The sequence below is a fragment of the Anolis sagrei genome, chromosome 8 (genome assembly GCF_037176765.1).
Source record: "Anolis sagrei isolate rAnoSag1 chromosome 8, rAnoSag1.mat, whole genome shotgun sequence".
In the NCBI taxonomy this organism is placed as follows: domain Eukaryota; kingdom Metazoa; phylum Chordata; class Lepidosauria; order Squamata; family Dactyloidae; genus Anolis; species Anolis sagrei.
Window position 1 is genome coordinate 5,128,127 of NC_090028.1, and position 16,848 is coordinate 5,144,974.

General features: G+C 45.8%; 1 protein-coding gene across 1 annotated transcript in view; it reads right to left on the reverse strand.

Moving 5' to 3' along the window:
• Positions 1–318: 318 nt before the first annotated feature.
• The window catches only part of CCDC102A (coiled-coil domain containing 102A), a 58,528-nt gene continuing 41,998 nt past the window's right edge, over positions 319–16,848 (reverse strand). The window contains exons 7-9 of the mRNA XM_067470985.1: positions 14,572–14,742; positions 13,263–13,366; positions 319–2,907 (exon numbers count right to left, since the gene is read on the reverse strand). Of these exons, the coding sequence (XP_067327086.1) occupies positions 2,781–2,907; positions 13,263–13,366; positions 14,572–14,742 (402 nt within the window). The 3' untranslated portion in view covers positions 319–2,780. The remainder of the gene's footprint in view (positions 2,908–13,262; positions 13,367–14,571; positions 14,743–16,848) is intronic.

The following is a 16,848-nucleotide window of genomic DNA, read 5'->3' on the forward strand; positions in this document are numbered from 1 at the left end:
AATGCTGAACATGGATGGAGCAAGCACGCACACTGCTGCGTACCCAGCAGCAGAGTAACAAAGCGCAAGGGCAGATGTCTTCACTGTGTCTGGTTGTGATCCCCAGGTTGTGCCAGGCAGCTTTCATATGATATTGTTTCTAGCACCCACTTTGTGCTTGATATTCAGGCAGTGCTTCTTGTAGGTCAGAGCACAACGCAGGGTAACTCCCTGGTAGCGACCAGAAGCGGAGAGAGTGTTACCCAATAAGTTTACATAACTGGATCTATAGAGGCTGAAGATACTATTTTGATATTAAAGCTTGGAAAACTACAAAAAGAAGGTAAAGAATGCATAAACTGTAATCAAAAGTTGCTCATGAGAACTGCTGACAGCCAGAGACAAACGATTAACTCTGTGTTGGAAAACTACAAGTTTCTATTACCAGATACAATGACTCTTTAAAGTTAAGAAAGTCAAACAATGTTCTTTATGTTAAGAAGAGTTTTCAGTTAAGGAAAAAAAGCTAACATCTGTCCGGAACCGATAGAATCATAGAATCAAGAATCATAGAATCATAGAATCAAAGAGTTGGAAGAGACCTCCTGGGCCATCCAGTCCAACCCCATTCTGCCAAGAAGCAGGAATATTGCATTCAAATCACCCCTGACAGATGGCCATCCAGCCTCTGCTTAAAAGCTTCCAAAGAAGGAGCCTCCACCACACTCCGGGGCAGAGAGTTCCACTGCTGAACGGCTCTCACAGTCAGGAAGTTCTTCCTCATGTTCATATGGAATCTCCTCTCTTGTAGTTTGAAGCCATTGTTCCACGTCCTAGTCTCCAAGGAAGCAGAAAACAAGCCTCCTCCCTGTGGCTTCCTCTCACATATTTATACATACATCATATCCCCTCTCAGCCTTCTCCAGGCTAAACATGCCCAGCTCCTTTAGCCGCTCCTCATAGGGCTTGTTCTCCAGACCTTTTATCATTTTAGTCGCTCTCCTCTGGACACATCCCAGCTTGTCAATATCTGTCTTGAATTGTGGTGCCCAGAATTGGACACAATATTCCAGGTGTATACATGAATGAGTGAATGTTTATATATTGAGTGAAATGCAATATCCTCTTGTTTGTGTTCCCAATGTCTGTGTTGTTTACTTCTTTCTCTGTATTGCTCTGTGATATACTGTCTCACTATAAATGGAATAATATAACCTTTGTAATCTTTATAATGTTTAAAAAGTATTCACGACATGGGCAGCTCCTTTAAAGTTCAGAGTAAAACCCAGAACGGATGAATCAAGCCAAAGGCATGGATAGCACCTGTTGTATGGTGTATTATATGGAGTAAAGGTAAAGGTAAAGGTAGTCCCCTGACATTAAGTCCAGTCATGTCTGACTCTGGGGTGTGGTGCTCATCTCAATTTCTAAGCCGAAGAGCCAGCGTTGTCCGTAGACACCTCCAAGGTCATGTGGCCGGCATGACTGCATGGAGCGCTGTTACCTTCCCGCCAGAGCAGTACCTATTGATCTACTCACATTTGCATGTTTTCGAACTACTAGGTTGGCAGAAGCTAGGGCTGACAGCGGAAGCTCACGCCGCTCCCCGGAATCGAACCTGCGACCTTTCGATCAACAAGCTCAGCAGCTCAGTGCTTTAACTCACTGTGCCACCGGGGGCTCCATTATTATTATTATATGGAGTATTAAGCCATATAATACACCGTACAAGTTGTTGTGGCTGAGCTAGTTTCTGACGATGAGGATGATGGGATTCAGATTCCTGTTGGGTTTCAGCTTCCTGGCTCTTTGTCTGTGCCTCAAATCTCTGAGCCTGTTTCCGAGGCTCTCACAGACAGTGCAGTGTCAACACAGCTGTTTTCACCAGAAAGGAATGTTAACAAAGGGAATAGCGAGCAGGTGCCTTCCCACGATGATATCGAAAGTGTAGATAAGGATTTGAACCGAGAAACTCGCCTTGATCTCCGGGTCAGGCGGAGTTCGCTTTTGGCAAGCAGACGGGAAGCTAGCTCGGTGAGAGGTCATCGCAATGCTTTTATGATGCTGAAAGCCTAATGTTTTGATGTTAGAAAGGTATTTAGACATCCTGGAAACTCTGTGAAAGTGTCAGTTCAACGTAGCTTACTAGCCTGAAAGCTTCATGGAATAACCTTAGCCTGGAAAGCAGTACGCTTGGGATTTCTTGCATTGTGATTCTTGGGGCAAATGTTTCATTGCTTGTACCTGGGACTCTGGTTTGAACTTTGCCAATAGGATTATGTCCCCTGCTTTTACCTGAAGATCTTTGGAACTGTATTCTGCATTTAACCTTAATCTCTGGGACTTTTGCAATGCTTATGCTTTATTTTGACTTGGATTTTTTCCTCAATAAACTGTAAAACTACAGCTCTTGTGTGGTGGTGTTTGGAAGCAAGGTGAAGCCTACTCCGAGTTGCAACACAAGTAATCCCAACATAGGCAGAGTGTTCCTGGAATGAATGAGATTTGTAGTTGTGGATGTTTGGTGGAATAAGAAGGGCAAGGAAGTTGGGCATTGCATGGCAACACCCTCTTTGAAATTGTCTCCGGACCAATGGCTTCAGATCCAAAAGTGGTTCAAGGGAAGTGTAAATGTCTCTCTTTCTGTTCTCATAGCTCGGTGTCTCTTCTCCATTTGGGTTGATCAAAAAGAGGTCATGTTGCCTATGGTGCAAGGTCACAATCCAAGCACAATATTCAGTTCTGCAACCATCTTGACCTCTTGTGTTAGCACCGTTGATATTTCCTCTGGCAGTTGGCTGCTAAGGAACTTGGATTTGGAGGTCTTCGTCTTCATCCAGGTCGCTGGTGCCGTCGCCGGGATCGTCGGGGTCAAAGCGCGAGCCACGGATCTTCCCAAAAATGGGGATGTTTTGCTGACGGCGAAGTCTGTCATGAAAGAGGAAGAAGGAGAAGTAAGAGGAGAAAAAGCAAAAAAGTCAAAAAAGTATCAATTACACATCTGTTATAGAACTCCAGTATGCTGATGACAACGTCGTCTGTGCGCATTCAGAAGAAGATCTACAAGCCACTCTAAACACCTTCGCAGAAGCATACGAGAAGCTCGGCCTGTCCCTGAACATTGAGAAAACCAAAGTGCTCTTCCAGCACTCACCAGCCAATCCCTTTCCAATGCCAGAGATACAACTTAATGGTGTAACATTAGAAAATGTGGACCATTTCTGCTCCTTTGGCAGCCACCTCTCCACCAAAGTCAACATTGATACCGAAATACAACACCGCCTGAGCTCTGCGAGTGCAGCATTTTTCCGAATGAAGCAGAGAGTGTTTGAGGACCGGGACATCCGTAGGGATACCAAGGTGCTTGTTTATAGAGCTATTGTCCTCCCAACCCTGCTATACGCCTGCGAGATGTGGACTGTCTACAGATGTCAATATTGACACTGAAATACAACATCGCCTGAGCTCTACGAGTGCAGCATTTTTCTGAATGAAGCAGAGAGTGTTTGAGGACCGGGACATCCGTAGGGATACCAAGGTGCTTGTTTATAGAGCTATTGTCCTCCCAACCCTGCTCTATGCCTGTGAGACGTGGACTGTCTACAGATGTCAATATTGACACTGAAATACAACACCGCCTGAGTTCTGCGAATGCAGCATTTTTCTGAATGAATCAAAGAGTGTTTGAGGACTGGGACATCTGTTGGGATACTAAGGTGCTTGTCTATAAAGCTATTCCCCTCCCAATCCTGCAATATGCCTGCGAAACGTGGACTGTCTACAGATGTCACATGCAACTCCTGGAATGATTCCATCAGTGCTGCCTCCGGAAAATCCTGCAAATCTCTTGGGAAGACAGGCAGACAAACGTCAGGGTGCTGGAAGAAGCAAACACCACCAGCATTGAAGCGATGGTCCTCCACCATCAACTCCGCTGGACTGGCCATGTTGTCCAGATGCCCGACCACCATCTCCCAAAACAGTTGCTCTACTCCGAACTCAAGAACGGAAAATGGAATGTTGGTGGGCAGGAAAAGAGATTGAAAGCCAACCTTAAAAACTCTGGCATAGACACCAAGAACTGGGAAGCCCTGGCCCTTGAGCACTCCAGCTGGAAGTCAGCTGTAACCTGCAGTGCTGCAGAATTTGAAGAGACACGAATGGAGGGTGAAAGAGAGAAATGTGCCAAGAGGAAGACGCATCAAGCCAACCCCGACCGAGACTGCCTTCCACCTGGAAACCGATGCCCTCACTGCGAGAGAAGATGCGGGTCAAGAAGAGGGCTCCACAGTCACCTACGGACCACCAGCACACTGATCCTGGAAGACTATCCTACTCGGGCAACGAGGGATCGCCTAAGTAAGTAAGTAATAGACGCACAACAGACACACAGAGGCTATTTAAATTTCCAGCTTCACAAGGGTATGCTTCAAATTCTGGCCACTGGGGGAGCTGTTGCTTCACTATCCACTTGTGACACCGATGGAGTACTTCCTCATTCTTTTGTACGTTGCTGGACATTTTTATGGTGTCGTAAATTAGTTAAATTAGCCTCCACGCATAAGCAGTACCTACTTGACAGTTGCAACTGTCTTTCGAGCTGCAAAGGTCGACAGCAAGCTAGACAAAAGGTTGGGAGCTTACTCCGACCCGGGCTGGTTTCAAACACATTATCTTTCGGTCATGACCTTTCTGACTTTCTTTCTTTCTTCTCTCTGTCCCTCCTTTTTCCCCCTTTCTCTGCTCTGAACTGGATTATGTGAGTCTACACCAGGGGTCCTCAAACTTTTTAAACCGGGGGCCAGTTTACTGTCCCTCAGACCGATGGAGGGCCGGACTATAGTTTTTTTTTTTTAAATCAATTGAAAAATTCCTCTGCACATTGCACATATCTTATTTTGCTGTGTGGAAGAGCCCTTAGAGGGGGTTCTTTCTCGCCCTCTTTAGGCAGTAATTCCAGGAGCAGAGAATGGGAAATCTTCCTATTTCTAGTCTGACCAAAATCTGGCTACCAGTATTTAAAAACCTCTAAAATTATAACTGTAAATAAAGAACAACACTCAAACACAGGGGAACTCCAGACAAGAAACAATCAGGGCCAGCTAATCATCTCTCAACAAAGGATTCTCCCTAAAAACTGTCAGGCTATGAAATGGCAATCAAGGTGGCCAATGGAAACATTCATACCTACCTCCAACAGACAAGAGTTCTTTCTCCCACCCTGGATCTTCCACAATTTTCCTGGTTAAAGGTTTTCCTCTGACATGAAGTCCAGTCGTGTCTGACTCTGTGGTGCTCATCTACATTCCTAAGTCCAAGAGCCGGCGTTGTCCATAGACATCTCCAAGGTCATGTGGCTAGCATGACTGCATGTAGCACCTGGGCAGCCTCCCTTGGCTGGCTCACGCTGTCCATCAGGCCAAGGGAGCAGGCCCGCGCGGCCTACTTGTGAGTAAAGCACTTCGCGAGGTGCTTTACTCGTAAGTAGACCATGCGGAGCAGCCTCCCTTGGCTGGCTCACGATGTCCATCGGCCCCATGGACAGCGTGAGCCAGCCAACGGAGGGGCACTGTGTGTGGGGGGGGGGTGCTCCTCCTCTGCGGGCCGGATCGGGGCCCTTGGCGGGCCGGAAGTGGCCCGCGGGCCGTAGTTTGGGGACCCCTGGTCTACACTGACAGATAACCATGGATAAGCAGAAAATCTGAGCTCAGATCTTGGGATATAGGGCAATGGAGATCCCACAAAATGGCTTCCAATAAATATTGTGCACAGACCATTTTTTACGTCAATTATCTAACATAATCCTGCTATGCACAAGACTCCAGAAATGCGGAGAAAAGGTGAGCAGGTAAACATCATCGTTACCTTTGCCCAGCAACAAACCCAAGGAATTCACCCTTGTAAGATATTTTGGGTGTAGCTAAAGTTAACCTGGGAGTGGCCAAGTTGTAGATAAATCGATATCTCAATGATTTTCTGGCCCAACTTACCTACTTACGGCCTATCAGCCCGCCAGGACCCTAAGATCTTCTGGGGAGGCCCTGCTCTCTATCCCGCCTGCTTCACAGGTGCGGCTGGCGGGTACGAGAGACAGGGCCTTTTCTGTGGTGGCCCCGCGGCTATGGAACGCCCTGCCCTTGGAGGTAAGATCAGCCCCTTCATTGATGATATTCCGAAGAAGATTGAAGACCTGGATGTTTAAGCAGGCATTTGGTTAACCCAATGCAACGAATGGTAACTGACTAAAGGACTGGCAACATGGATGACGAACTGGATCACGTTTTTAGTTAAGAGTCGAACTGGATTGGTATTGATGCATGAATTGTGTTTTTATGTTTTTTATGTTTTTTATGCTTTTAACTTTTTTACTGTTGATTGTTATATTATGTTGTAAACCGCGTTGAGTAGCCGGCTAGGCTGAGAAACGGCGGTATATAAATATAGCAAATAAATAAATAAAAATAAATTTTCTTTCTTTTCTTTTTTTACGTATTCTTTATTTCCCTTTTAAGAGTCACTTCCTTATTAAAGTCTTTGGAGAGATTAAAAAACCACACCTCCCCACTTGAGCCCTTCCTTGACGATTCGGCGTCATCCAGTAAAGTGGGTGTTTGGTGGAGATAACAGACAAGACAGAGGTCCTCCTGGTCAGTCGCAAGGCCGAGCAGGGCATAGGGTTACAGCCTGTGCTGGATGGGGTCGCACTCCCCTTGAAGGCGCAGGTTCGCAGCTTGGGTGTGACCCTGGATTCATCGCTGAGCCTGGATCCCCAGGTTTCAGCGGTGACCAGGGGAGCATTTGCACAGCTTCGGCTTGTGCGCCAGTTGCGCCCGTACTTCGGGAAGTCTGACTTGGCCACGGTGGTACACGCTCTGGTCACATCCCGCCTTGACTACTGCAACGCTCTCTACGTGGGGCTGCCCTTGAAGACAGCCCGGAAGCTTCAGCTAGTCCAGCGCGCGGCAGCCATGTTACTAACAGGAGCGGGGCGCAGGGAGCATACAACGCCCTTGTTGTTCCAGCTCCACTGGCTGCCGATCTGCTACCGGGCCCAATTTAAGGTGCTGGTGTTGGCCTACAAAGCCCTAAACCAGTGGTTCTCAACTGGTGCTGCGACCCCTTAATACAGTTCCTCGTGTTGTGGTGACCCCCAGCCATAACATTATTGTCATTGCTACTTCACAACTGTCATTTGGCTAATGTTGTCCCGTGATATGAGATTAGGTCTCTGGTTGGAGGGAGCTAAGGAAACATTAATCAGTGCTTCTCAACCTTGCTAATGCCGCAACCCCTTAGTACAGTTCCCCGTGTTGTGGTGACCCCCAACCATAATGTTATTTTCGTTGCTTCTTCATAACAGTAATTTTGCTACTGTTATGAATTGTAATGTAAATATCTGATATGCAGGATGTATTTTCAGTCACTGGACCACATTTGGCAGAAATACTCGATACGCCCAAAATTTGAATACTGATGGGGTTGGGGGTGATTGATTTTGTCATTTGGGAATGCTGGAGTTGCCGTGATTTATAGTTCACCTTAAATCAAAGAGCCTTCTGAACTCCATCAATGATGGAATTGAGTCAAACATGGCACACAGAATTCCCATGACCAAGAGAAAATACTGGGAAGGTCTGGTGGACATTGACCTTGGGTTTTTGGAGTTGTAGTTCACCTACATCCAGAGAACACTGTGGACTCAAGCAATGATGGACCTGAATCAAACTTGGCACAAATACTCAATATGCCCAAACGTGAACACTGGTAGAGTTTGGAGAAAATAGACCTTGCCATTTGGGAGTTGTAGTTGTTGGGACTTATAGTTCAGCAACAATGAAATAGCATTCTGAACCCCACCAACGATAGAATTGGACCAGACTTTCCACACAGAAGCCCCATGACCAACAGAAAATACTATGTTTTCTGCTGGTCTTTGGAGACCCCTCTGACACTCCCTCGCGACCCCCTCAGGGGTCCCGACCCCCAGGTTGGGAAACACTGCCCTAAACGGTTCCGGCCCAAAATACCTTTCGGACCGCATCTCGGCCTATGAGCCCACGAGGGCCTTGAGATCGTCTGGGGAGGCCCTTCTCTCGATCCCGCCTGCCTCACAGGCACGTCTGGCGGGGACGAGAGAGAGGGCCTTCTCGGTGGTGGCCCCCCAGCTGTGGAACACCCTCCCTGCTGACATCAGGCAGGCGCCCTCCCTTATGGCCTTTCGTAAGAGCCTGAAGACGTGGCTATTTGAGAGGGCATTTAACTGAATGTACATCATCTGGTAATGACAACTGGAACGGAATATGGACTACGAGTTTGGTTATGATTCCACGATAAGACGGAGCGGATCATTTGTAGTGTAATTATAGTAGTGTGTATTAGTGAGATGTTGTTTTTCGATGTGCTTTATTGTAAACTGTTTTTAGATATGTAGAGATGTGTTTATTATAAAGTGTTATTTATAATGTGTTTAAACTGTATTTATAATGTTTATTATAAAGTGTTATCTATAATGTGTTTGAATCTGTATTTATGTATTACATTTATTGCCATGGCCTAGCTGTGAGGGATAGGTTGCCATGGTGACAAGACAAGGCAGCAGAGGAGGTGGGCGGAGCTTAAGGAGAAAAAGGTTTGAAAGTGGCAGTTAATTTCCAGTCAGGAGGATGAGACCCTGAGAAGAAGGCAGAGTCAGTTAGGGCTCTGTGCTGTGAAGCAGTGTAAATTCAGTTAGTTCTTAGTATTTGTGAATATTTCTTCAGCAAGGGAGCTGAAGGTGAAACCTAGTTAGATTACTTTGAGGAAAAAGAATCTAACAGAGGAGGTTTTAGGATCGCCAGTAGTGTAAGACTGGAGATCAGTGGTTTGATCCGGTATAGGACAAACAGTTGTGAATATTCACAACAAGGAACACTGAAATAATAAAGTACTTCACTGAAGAAGGAGTTTATAAGATTGTAACATCTAAAGCCTGAATGTATCTCGACCAAGCCATATTGTAACCAACAAGCATATGCCAAACTCAACATCTCAATATTGCAACAATTACGCTTTGTTTAACAATAAACTTGTTCTCTTTGTATTTTAAACCTGCCTCCTCCATTGATTTTACGTTTGGTGCATTCCACTCTACCAAAGTCACCTCACAACGCTAACAGAGATAAACAGAGACTTTAAGACCAGCGTCTCTAAACAGATTGGTGGCAGTTTAATTTAATAGCAGTCTAGGAACTTCCTTATAATTTTGGTGATTCCATTTGGTGGGATTAACACCACATCGTTACATTTTATTGGTGGCATTGATACCTTCTTTACATTTGTGGTGGCATCCAGTGGCATTAACGCTTCCTCACAGATATGTTGTACACCGCCGTGAGTCGCCCTAATGGGCTGAGAATGGCGGTCAACAAATGCAATAAATAAATAAATAAATAAATAAATAACAGTCCGAGTTGGACAGGCAGCACCTCCAATGGCTCCAAGCAGCACTTAACGGAGCTTTGACGAAAGCCAGCCGAGCTGACTTGGAACCCTTTGCAGGCTCAGGAGACTTAGCAGCAATGCGATATTATCGTATGGAACGTTTAATCAGGGCGTGGGACGGATGAGATACGGCCGGAGAGGTCGGCGGGACGGACGTAGCGTCAATGCAAGACGTTCTTCTTGTGCTTAAGGGTTTCAGCCCATGTTAATGTTGCTTTTTTTGACTGCAATGACTTACTTAGGCGATCCCTCGTTGGCCGAGTAGGATAGTCTTCCAGGTTCAGTATTCTTGTGGCTGTGGAGCCCTATTCTTGATCTGCATCTTCTCTCACAGTGAGAACATTGGTTTCCAGGTGGAAGGCAGTCTTGATCGGTGTTGGCTTGACGCGCCTTCCTCTTGGCACGTTTCTCTCTTTCACCCTCCATTCATGCCTTTTTAAATTCTGCAGCACTGCTGGTCACAGCTGACCTCCAGCTGGAGCGCTCAAGGGCCAGGGCTTCCCAGTTCCCAGTGTCTATGCCAGAGTTTTTAAGGTTGGCTTTGAGCCCATCTTTGAATCTCTTTTCCTGCCCTCCAACATTCTGTTTTCCGTATTGTCGAAGGCTTTCATGGCTGGAATTACTAGGTTCTTGTGGATTTTTTCGGGCTCTAGAGCCATGTTCTAGAGGCATTTCTCCTGACCTTTCGCCTGCATCTATGGCAAGCATCCTCAGAGGTAGTGAGGTCTGTTTTCCGTTCTTGAGTTTGGAGTAGAGCTTTGGGAGACGGTGGTCAGGCATCCGGACAATGTGGCCAGTCCAGCAGACTTGATGGCAGAGGACCATCGCTTCAATGCTGGTGATCTTTGCTTCTTCCAGCATGCTGACGTTTGTCTGCCTGTCTTCCCAAGACATTTGCAGGATTTTCCGGAGGCAGCGCTGATGGAATCATTCCAGGAGTTGCATGTGACATCTGTAGACAGTCCACGTTTCGCAGTATATAGCAGGGTAGGGAGGACAATAGCTTTATAAACAAGCACCTTGGTATCCCTACAGATGTCCTGGTCCTCAAACACTCTCTGCTTCATTCAGAAAAATGCTGCACTCGCAGAGCTCAGGCGGTGTTGTATTTCTGTGTCGACGCTGACTTTGGCGGAGAGATGGTCACAGCACTGCTGGTCACAGCTGACCTCCAGCTGGAGCGGGAGAACATGTGGATTAAGAATAGATTTCTAATGGTTATTAAAGATCGTTTAATAACCACTATGTTAGATCAGCTCTTTTAAGGGTATGGAAGAAATATAAGAACTATTTTTATACGAAAACGCCCAGGTGGGTCTCCCCATCGGAGGCCTTCCACAAAAAAGAACTACCCAGGGATAGATGGCTAAATTACAATCAACTACTAATAAAAGACAACAACCAATGGCGCCTCAAATCCATAGACGAACTCAGAGAAACGGAAGGGGAACCGGGATGGTTCCATTATTTACAAACAAGGGAATGCTTCAAAGAGGACAGCAAAAAAGGATTCGATGAATCCGACTCTGTCTGGGGAAAAATAATGAAAAAAGGGAGAAAAGTGATCACGTTATTATACAGAAATCTACTCGAATGGAGCAATGAACAAGAATTGATAAAAGAAAATATGAACAAATGGGTGAGAGACATAGGCAGACCCATACGACTCAGTGAGTGGGAACAAGTCTGGAAAAGGAAAACTAAACTCACCAAAGCTACTACCATCATAGAAAACTGCCATAAGATGTTTTATAGGTGGCACTTAACACCAGCCTTAATATCCAGAATTAACAAAAACCATAGCAATCTATGTTGGAAGTGCAAGAAAGAGGTAGGAACCTACTACCACATGTTCTGGAAATGCAAGGAAATTCAACAATTTTGGCTAAATGTACATAAACATATACAAAAGATAGTCAAAACAAGGATGACAATAAAGCCGGAATACTACCTACTTAATATAACCGACTTTACTCTGAAGAAAAATGAAGAAAAAATCTTCTACCTCGCATCGGCGGCAAGGATATTAATAGCCCAAAAGTGGAAAACTAAAGAAACCCCAACAATCGGTGACTGGTCAAAAAAAGTCATAGAGTTTATGGATTTGGATAGACTATCGGGCTTAATGGGAAATCAAAACAAGGAAAACATGACCAACTGGAACTACTGCAAAGAGTATTTAAAGAATATTCAAAATAAATGAACAACAACTTCAATAACAAACAAAAACAGGAAACATGGAATTTAAACCAATAAATGACAATGGACTCAAATAATAATACATAATTCTTCTGTGGACCAAACGGAAGCGACCAATAACCCACCCCTTCCTCCCCCCTTCCCCACCTTCCCCTGTCCCACACCCCCCTACCCTCCCCCTACCCACCTTTCCTATTGTCTTATCCTACTACCAACTGTAGTGACCTTAACTTCTTAACTTTTCTTTCTACGTATTGTTCTCCCTCTTTCGATGTTATCACTTCACGAAAATCAATAAAAAATATTTTAAAAAAATTAAAAAAAAAAAAAGAATAGATTTCTACACCCATTGCCAAGACCTCTGGAAGACCATCATCCTTGAGCTACCTAAGAGAACATGTGACCACAGGCAGAGCCTTCTCCCATCCTTCAATGGGACTCATTCTCCGTACTGCGAGTCCCCTGATCTTCCCAGCATTAAACACTCGCAATTTACAGCACCAATTTCCAACCCGCAGCTCTCCAACGGCGGAGGATGCGCCTCCTATAACTCTCGAGGTGCCGCCGTCCAAGTACAACGGCATTTTACTGGAAAAAAGCATGAATTATTGACGGGGCGAGGGCCGCGGATTCTGCTCCATTATTCTCCCGTGATTTAATGGCAAACATCCCCAATAAATACGGAGATAAAAATCATCTCCTCTCCTCTCCTTCTCCCTCCAGTTCCCTTTACACAAAGCAAGCCCATCCGCAGGACCGATCGAAGGCTGGCCGGTCATCGTATTGTTTTATTGCCAGAGACGCTCACGTGCAAATTGGGAAAGAAAGAAAACCTCTTTAAAGGCCATAAAATGGAAGTATCTCTCCAAAGCACTTTGGCTTGGCATGCCCTTCCGACCTCACTTAGCTTTTGCAAAAAGGGAACCTTATCTCTGAGAAAACCTTTTCCTTTCCATCTAATTCAGTGTTAGGTTCTTGTAGGTTTTTTCGGGCTATAGAGCCATGTTCTAGAGGCATTTTTCCTGACGTTTCGCCTGCATCTATGGCAAGCATCCTCAGAGGTTGTGAGGTCTGTTGGAAGTAGGAAAAATGGGTTTATATATCTGTGGAATGGCTGGGGTGGGGCAAGGAGCTCTTCCCTGCTGCAGTTAGGTGTGAATGTTTAGCTGATCACCTTCATTAGCATTTGAAGGCCTGCCTGAGCCTGGGAAAATCTGTTGCTGGGAGGTGTTAATCTGTGCCTGGTTTTTTCTAAACAACAGAGAGGAAAAAACCAGGCACAGATTAACACCTCCCAGCAACAGATTTTCCCAGGCTCAGGCAGGCCTTCACAGGCCTGATGCCACGATCCCTTAATCCAGTTCCTCATGTGGTGACCCCCAACCATCACATTATTTTCGTTGCTACTTCATAACTGGAATTTTGCTACTGTTATGAATGGTAATGTAAATATCCGATATGCAGGATGTATTCTCATTCACTGGACCAAATTTGGCACAAATACCCCATATGACCAAATTTGGATAGCAGTGGAGTTGGGGGGATTGATGCCACATATGTGTATCTTATAGAATGTTTACAATGACGAAGTGTTATCTTCTGACCTGGATTGCAGGTGCTCCAGCTGGACTTGGAGATTCTCGCCTTGCTCCGTCTGCTCATCCAGCGACCGCTGCAGCTTCCTTGCCTGGTTATGGGCCTCATCAAGCTGCAAAAATGGGCAGAAACATAGTTTTCAGAGGGGCATCCAACCCAGTGAAGGAGGATAGAGCCAATTCATCAACTCTGCCAACTTTCCCCATGCTACGTCCCTCCAAATGCCACCAGCCAGTGTTATTTATTTATTTATTATTTACAATATTTATATTCCGTGCTTCTCACCCCGTAGGAGACTCAGGGCGGATCACAATGCACATATACATGGCAAACATTCAATGCCATAGACACACAACATATATCGACAGACACACAGAAGCTATTTAACTTTCCAGCTTCACGCTTTTTGAATTCCGGCCACCGGGGGAGCTGTTGCTTCACCATCTACTTGTGACACCGATGGAGTACTTCCTCATTCTTTTGCATGCTGCTGGAGAGCTTTTATGCCAGGTTGTTGTAGGTTTTTCGGGCTATATGGCCATGGTCTAGAGGCATTCTCTCCTGACGTTTCGCCTGCATCTATGGCAAGCATCCTCAAAGGTAGTGAGGTCTGTTGGAACTGGGAAAAAAGGTTTATATATCTGTGGAATGAGCAGGGTGGGACAAAGGACTCTTGTCTGCTGGAGCTAGGTGTGAATGTTTCAACTGACCACCTTGAAGGGTGGGGTAGAAAAATAAAGTTCTTCTTCTTCTTTATTCAAAAATTGATTTTGTCATTTGGGAGTTGTAGTTGCTGGGATTTATAGTTCACCTACAATCAAAGAACATTCTGAACCCCACCAACGATGGAATTGAACCAAACTTGGCACACAGTTCTCCCATGACCAACTGAAAATACTGGAAGGGTTTGGTATCCTTTGGTTTTGGAGTTGTAGTTCACCTACAGCCAAAGATGACTGTGGACTCAAACAACGATGGATCTGGACCAAACTCTACACAAATACTCAATATGTCCAAATGTGAACACTGGTAGAGTTTGGGGAAAATAGAATCTTGACATTTGGGAGTTGGAGTTGCTGGGATTTATAGTTCACCTACAGTCAAAGAGCATTCTGAACCCCACCAATGATAGAATTGGGCCAAACCTCCCACACAGAACCCCCATGTGGGCCACAGCAAGGCGTGGCAGGGGACGGCTAGTCTTCAATAAAAAGATTGTTTTCCATCCAACAGTGTGGTGTTTAAAGTCAGAGAGCTTTTCCTGTCCTGGAGTGCAACAGGTGATGGGAAAGGATGGGGAAGGAGGAAAAGACCCACCTCGTCCTCGGCTTGGGCCAATTCTTTCTTGAGCTCTTCGACCCGAAGGCGCAGCTTCTTCACTTCGGCCTCATGCTGCTCCACCCTCCGGTTGGCATGCGCCAGCTCCGCCATCTTCTCCTGGCATTGCTTCTTCAGCTTGGCATGCACGTGCTTCAGGTCAGCCAGTTCCTATAGGAAACAAAGCCCGTCAGACCTTTTTGGCAGAGGCACTACTAGGGGCGGCTTGTCCATTACTCAAAGTAAGCGGTCGCAGTACACTTTTTTTTGCCAGGGGCACAGAGGCGCCTCTGTAAATGCCCCTCGACTGCCACTTGAGGAGCGCCCCCTCGCTCACAACAGCCCTAGCAGTCCGGGGGGAGCCTCAGCAACCCATTATGCAAAGTAAGCATTTGCAGTATAGTTGATTTTGCCCAGGGGCACTCTTGAGGCGCTCTTGGGGGAAAACAGACCTTGCCATATGCGAGTTGTAGTTACTGGGATGTATAGTTCACCCACAATCAAAGAGCATTCTGAACTCCACCAATGATGGAATTGAACCAAATATGGCACACAGAACTCCCACGATGAACAGAAAATATATATCAATGATTGGTTGGGGGGGGGGGGCGCCAAAATACTGTTTGCTTACCATTGAAAATTACCTAGGGCCGCCTCTGGGCACTACACTACACTAGGGGTGTGCCATTTTTCATTAGTCCTCGTAAGTTGGATCAAATTAGTTAAATTCTTACTTATGGCACAATATCTGACATGCAGGCATGGCTCTTTCTGCCTATATTCCAGGATCTGGCCCCAGATTATCTGCTTATCCCAGATTATCTGGCAGTGTAGACTCATAATCCAAATCAGATAGACAAGGATCATTTCCTAGGATATAGGACAATGTAGATGCAGCCACCTTGAGGAATCTGTACAAGGACCAAGTGGCAACAGTCAGAACTGACCACAGAACAGGAGACTGGTCCAAGATTGGGAAAGGCGTCCGGCAAGGCTGCATCCTCTCACCCAACCTTTTTAACTTGTATGCAGAACACATCATGCGAGGATGTGCGGGGCTTGAGGAATGCAAGGCTGGGGTGAAAATGGCTGGAAGAAACATTAACAACCTCAGATATGCAGATGACACCACTCTGATGGCCGAAAGCGAGGAGGAGCTGAGGAGCCTTCTAATCAAGGCGAAAGAAGAAAGCGCAAAAGCCGGGTTGCAGCTAAACATCAAAAAAACCAAGATTATGGCAACAAGAATGATTGACAACTGGGAAATAGAGGGAGAAAATGTGGAGGCCGTGACAGGGTTTGTATTTCTAGGCGCAAAGATGAGTGCAGATGCAGACTGTGGCCAGGAAATCAGAACATGACTACTTCAACCAGAGAAGTCAGCCATAGCAGAGCACCTGATGAACCAGCCTGGACACAGCATATTATTGGAGAACACAGAAATGCTGGACCACACCAACAACCACCATGTCAGACTACACAGAGAAGCCATTGAAATCCACAAGCATGTGGACAATTTCAACAGAAAGGAAGAGACCATGAAAATGAACACAATCTGGCTACCAGTATTAAAAACTCTAAAATTACAACAGCAAAACAGCAGAGAGGAAACAACCAGGCACATCTTAACACCTCTCAACAAAAGATTTTCTCAGGCTCAGCCAGGCCTTCAAATGCTAATGAAGATGGTCAGTTGAAACATTATTATTATTATTATTATTATTATTATTATTATTATTATTATTCACACCTAGCTCCAGCAGAGAAGAGCTCTTTGCCCCACCCCAGCCATTCCACAGATATATAAACCAATTGTCCTAATTCCAACAGACCTCACTACCTCTGAGGATGCTTGCCATAGATGCAGGTGAAACGTCAGGAGAAATGCCTCTAGAACATGGCCCTATAGCCTGAAAAAACCCACAAGAACCTAATCAGGAGACGCTTCCTTCTTGGGAGGAGAGCAATGTCCAGTCTCGATAAAATCGTAAAGAGTAGAGACATCAGACTGGCAACAAAGATCCATTGCCTAGTCCAAGCCATGGTCTTCCCTGTAGTCACCTACGGATGTGAGAGCTGGACCTTCGGGAAGGCTGAGCGAAGGAAGAGAGATGCTTTTGAGCTGTGGTGTTGGAGGAAAGTGCTGAGAGTGCCTTGGACTGCGAGAAGATCCAACCAGTCCATCCTCCAGGAAAGAAAGCCCGGCTGCTCACTGGAGGGAAGGAGACTAGAGACAAAGTGGAAGTCCTTTGGCCACATCATGAGGAGACAGGAAAG